General features: G+C 38.0%; 1 protein-coding gene across 1 annotated transcript; it reads right to left on the reverse strand.

Annotated features, from left to right (window-relative positions):
• Positions 1-481: 481 nt before the first annotated feature.
• LOC145092116 (glutaredoxin-like protein) lies at positions 482-4,190 on the reverse strand. The gene is made up of 6 exons (XM_079030018.1): positions 2,853-4,190; positions 1,993-2,048; positions 1,662-1,892; positions 1,293-1,587; positions 965-1,161; positions 482-887 (listed from the first exon to the last, which is right to left on the reverse strand). The coding sequence occupies exons 1-6, from the start codon at positions 3,972-3,974 to the stop codon at positions 734-736; spliced, it is 2,055 nt and encodes a 684-aa protein (XP_078886144.1). The 5' UTR covers positions 3,975-4,190; the 3' UTR covers positions 482-733.
• Positions 4,191-4,579: the final 389 nt, after the last annotated feature.

Genomic DNA, 4,579 nt, shown 5'->3' on the forward strand with positions numbered 1-4,579 from the left:
CATATTTCTACATTCGGTATGGCTCAGTACCGGTTCCGGTATGGGATCAGGATTTGAGACAAACTGCTCATCCCTATCATTGAGTCTGAACAAACAAAAACACAGAATATGAGAAAGCAACAACCAAATGACCAAAACAGTAGGTAAGAGTTAGATGGAGAAAACAAAGTTAATTTATAATATTTTGCTTTCTTGTTCATGTCTTGAAAGTACCTAGACAACGACGACACACCAAGCCGGATGCCATGCAAGAAGAGACAATGCTAACCACCTACTAGACAAAGAGATGTCACCATCATGTGCCAATGGTCGCATGTCAACAACAAGAGAGACTCCTCGAGAGTAGTGAAGCCCATACATGGTTTGTCTTTGTCAGCAGTCGAGCACAAAGCCACGTGGCAATTCGATTAAGAAAATAACAAGTACTCGATCAAGTATTTTCAGTAAAGAATCAAAATTTATCCAACAATACATAAACAGATACAATCTTAAACAGGACCACTCCATTCCAATTCTTTTGAAATGGGTTCTTTCATAATAATAGGAAAAAGTACACTTTAACGCATGCCATAAAATCCAATAACAAATACGTATCTTCTTCACAAAGACATATCATTCGTCTAAATTCTATTATATAAACTGCCAAACCCAACTGTAGAAAAAAAAAATCTTGTTTAACGAAACTCAATTTTATGGTTTCTATTTACTGAATGTGGGAGGGAGTGGAGTCCAATTAGCAATTGATAGACCAATCGTAGTCTTGGTAAGCAACATGCACAGCACCACCGTCACCTGAAAGATGCGACAACAGCCCCGCCTTGGTTGCATCCAAGTACCCGTTTAGCCATTTCAACATCTCCTTTTCTTGCCCAAAATCAACACTAAACCTGAAAATTTTGATACAATAATATTATTAGTCCATGATCATTAATTATTGAAATTGAAGCAATGTGTTGTGGCTCACCACTTGAAGATACGAGTGAGGTGCACTGTTCTCTTGGCCAGATCCACGTGGATTCCATCCTTCTGTAGAAACTCACGTGCGGCAAATCTTAATTCCGATTCTACCCCTTGTGGGGTGAAGAATCTCACGGGCGGGCTTGATTTCGACCCGTTACAGATACCGAAATGAATCAACGGATTCACTTGTGGGAATGCCAACTGCAAAAGCAAAAAAACTCATAAGGTCACATGCATTAAAACTATACGATTGTACAAAAAGTATATCTCATTCTCATAATAAAAAATAGTGCTCTAGTCTGGTCAGCTTTAACAGTTTGTGGGACTTGTACCTCTAAACGCTTGTCGCCAGAACCAAAAGGTTTTGTAAACGTGTAAGGTGGTCTTCGGTTATTTCTAAGAACACCATTTATAATTGTTGTAAGCGAATATGGAGAGCCACCAATCACATAAACAAAATCCGAATTGAAGGATTTCCTATCGATTACAGAAGCCCCAGGATGCCCGATACTGATAACCGCATGGATCACCATCGCATTGTGTAGGTTAAGAAAGAAAGCAAGCCTCTCAGAAACCGAAAGTGTCGATATATCCACCCTTTGAAGTTCTTGCATCAAGTTTACAAATCTGTAAATTAAATATCATTTATCCGGTCAGCAATTTATCCACAGTTGATAATAATAATAATAATTAAAAAATACCTCCGGAATTCCTCGCTGTTGCTAATACCCAAATAATCAAGATGGTAACCATCTTCAGAGGCATAGGATTCAAGTATTGCTGACATTATCTTGGCAAGTTTTAGGCTAATTGTTGTAGCAGATTTTGGCTCCAGGTCATTTGTGGAACCCCTGAAATTATAGCATCGTGGAATGAATGGCTCGTGTTCAAGAAATCTATAAAAATGGTTTCCATCTTCAAATTCGTTTTCCCTGAAAGCAACATATCATAAAAAAAAAAAGGTCATGTAAATGCTAAGTGCCAACACTTTTTGTTTTTAATATGTAAGAAAAAGAACATTGAGATTTTTACCCGAACACGTGATGGAGAAAGTGTCTTCTTGCTAGTTGCTTCCCAATCTCCACGGCCTATATAAAGAATACAAACAACTCGAATATAATATATAGTTTTATTGGAAATGTCTTGTAATATAAATAAATGATTTGGTTTCAGACTTTCAGTTAAATTAATAAAATAAAATGTATGCAATATAATTGATGATGGTTTGTGCTATTTTATATAAAAAGCACAAGATCCAGCAGCATGCAATGAGATCATGATTCATGATTCATATTGAGTATAAAGAATCAATTTGGGCGGTGAAACCATGTGTCATTAATGATGATTTTAATGACTTTTAAATAAAACATAACCATTTTTTACCCTTTGGTGAAAAGGAAAAAACCAATTCTGTAATCCCAAAAATACCTTTTGATGTCATTTCGTAAAGTAATAGTTACCATATGAACAATATTATTGATCTTGAAATAGTCCTTTAAAAGACTTGTATTTCAATATAGAAATCACGTTCAAGATTTTGTAGGTGAGTACTCATGTTTTCTTTTTGTTTAAGTAATTCGGAATATGCAAAGTTTAACGACAATAGGGAGACAATCATCACCTACTTTGCAGTATATTAAAATAATATACTCCTCGATAATGTTATATTTTAAATATTTTTCTATAAAAATAGTTTAAAAAATAGATATTCAATTTCAAAAAATGGTGGGATTGTTTCAAATTATAGAATATTATTTCGAAAAAATTGTGATCACCAAGATCGGTAACGGTTGCCGACTTAACGATGATCAGGAAATGAACATACGAACGTATGATAGGCTGCGATGCAGGGAAGCAATATTAGGAGGCAAAAGTCAAAGAAATAACGATACCTTCTTCCTCCCGCAGTCAAACTGGTGAATTAAAGCCTCCACCATCTCCGACGAAGAGAAACAGTTCTTCACGATCTTCATCTTCATCAAACGATCTTGAATCGGCAACTTTTGACGCAATACTCTAACGGTTGCTACCATCTCGTCGGGATTTTCCTCCTCCGGGTCATCAAACCCGTACACCGGCGGCGCGGGCGCGTCGTCTGGGCACTTCCGGCAAAGCAATTCCTTCATCCTCTCATCCAGCAATCCGCAATTTCTTAGAGAATTCAACGCCACAAGTCCGCCGAAGAGCTTCTCGTTGAAAAAGATCTGAGGTACAGCGGTGCTTCTGGTTCGTTCGAATAACTCCTTCTCTCTGGTTGGATACACGTCTATGTTGATCTCCACGTAGCGTAATTTCCGATCCCTGAGAAATGATCGAACTGCCGTCGAGTCTCTGCAATTTGATCGCGAAAAGAAAGTGATGCGTCCTTTGAACTGTTCTTTTTCTTCTTTTTCATTTTTGAGCTTTACTGTCACTTTGAGTCCCGATAAATGAAACTCCGTAATGTTTGAAACCTTCTTCTTTTCCGAAGCGTCGTCGTTGTCATCTGTTAATAACGATAATCGTTTCGTGATCGCCGCCGATAAGCTATTGCTCTTCTCTCGGAAGAATTTACCAAACGCTGGTATCTGTACGGCAGCGGCGGCACTTTCCGGCGATGAGTTTGATCGTTTGATTAACGGAGACGATTGTATTTTTTCCGCCTCCTCTGTGTCAAGGGCAACGACGCCTGGTGGTGCTTCAGGTCTCGGAAGCTGTGGATTTGGATGAAATACCTCAGTCGGTTCGGCATCATCGTCATTTCTGTTTTTTCGTAGACCCTCGGCGTCACCTGACTTTTCTTCGTTATCTACATGGATCTCTCTCTGTTCAATCTCATCGGAACCACCATCACTGTTACTAGAATCATTCACAGAAGAATCATCCGAATCAACTTGTTCTGTTTCCTGTTCTCCGCAATCATCGCCGCTTGATACCTTCTTGTTTATTTCACAATCAAAAAACTCTGGCGATTTAGGATTGAGATTGATATCAACAGCGGTTGTTATTTGCACTCCTCCCTCAGGTAACCCCATGGCTAGTAATTTCTTGATGATGGAATGAAATGGGGGCGGAGAAGGGGTGAAAGAGTTGTTTGAGAGCGGCGGGGATATCGGGGGGGAGATATAAGAAGCGTGTGGGGGGAGAGAGTCAAGAAGGCTTGGTCAGCAGAAGGAGGTGAAAACTGACAAACGTGACCGGCGGGGTCCGGCGACGGTACTTCGATTAGATTAGATACTAGGTGACGGATGATGAGCAATTAGTTTAATAACCCAAATCTTTCATTTAAATAAATTATTCTTACAACCATATATCATAAAATAAATATCACATTTCAAATCCACTTCCTATAACAATTATAAGGCTAGTTATGTTAAAAACTTTTGTAAATCGCCTTTTCATGGGACTCCTATTCAATACGAGATTAATTTTTTTAAAATATTCGGGCAAGGGCAACACAGGAGTAGGATTAAACCCCGTTTTATTTTCATGACCAGAGCGGGAATGGGTATTTCCGTCCCGTACTACTGCATGTGCCCAATTTGTTTTATATATATATATATATATATATATATATATATATATATATATATATATATATATATATATATATATATATATATATAGAAAGAGAAAGAGA

This window comes from Lactuca serriola, chromosome 3 (genome assembly GCF_051521515.1).
Source record: "Lactuca serriola cultivar US96UC23 chromosome 3, Lser_US96UC23_V15, whole genome shotgun sequence".
Classification (NCBI taxonomy): Eukaryota; Viridiplantae; Streptophyta; class Magnoliopsida; order Asterales; family Asteraceae; genus Lactuca; species Lactuca serriola.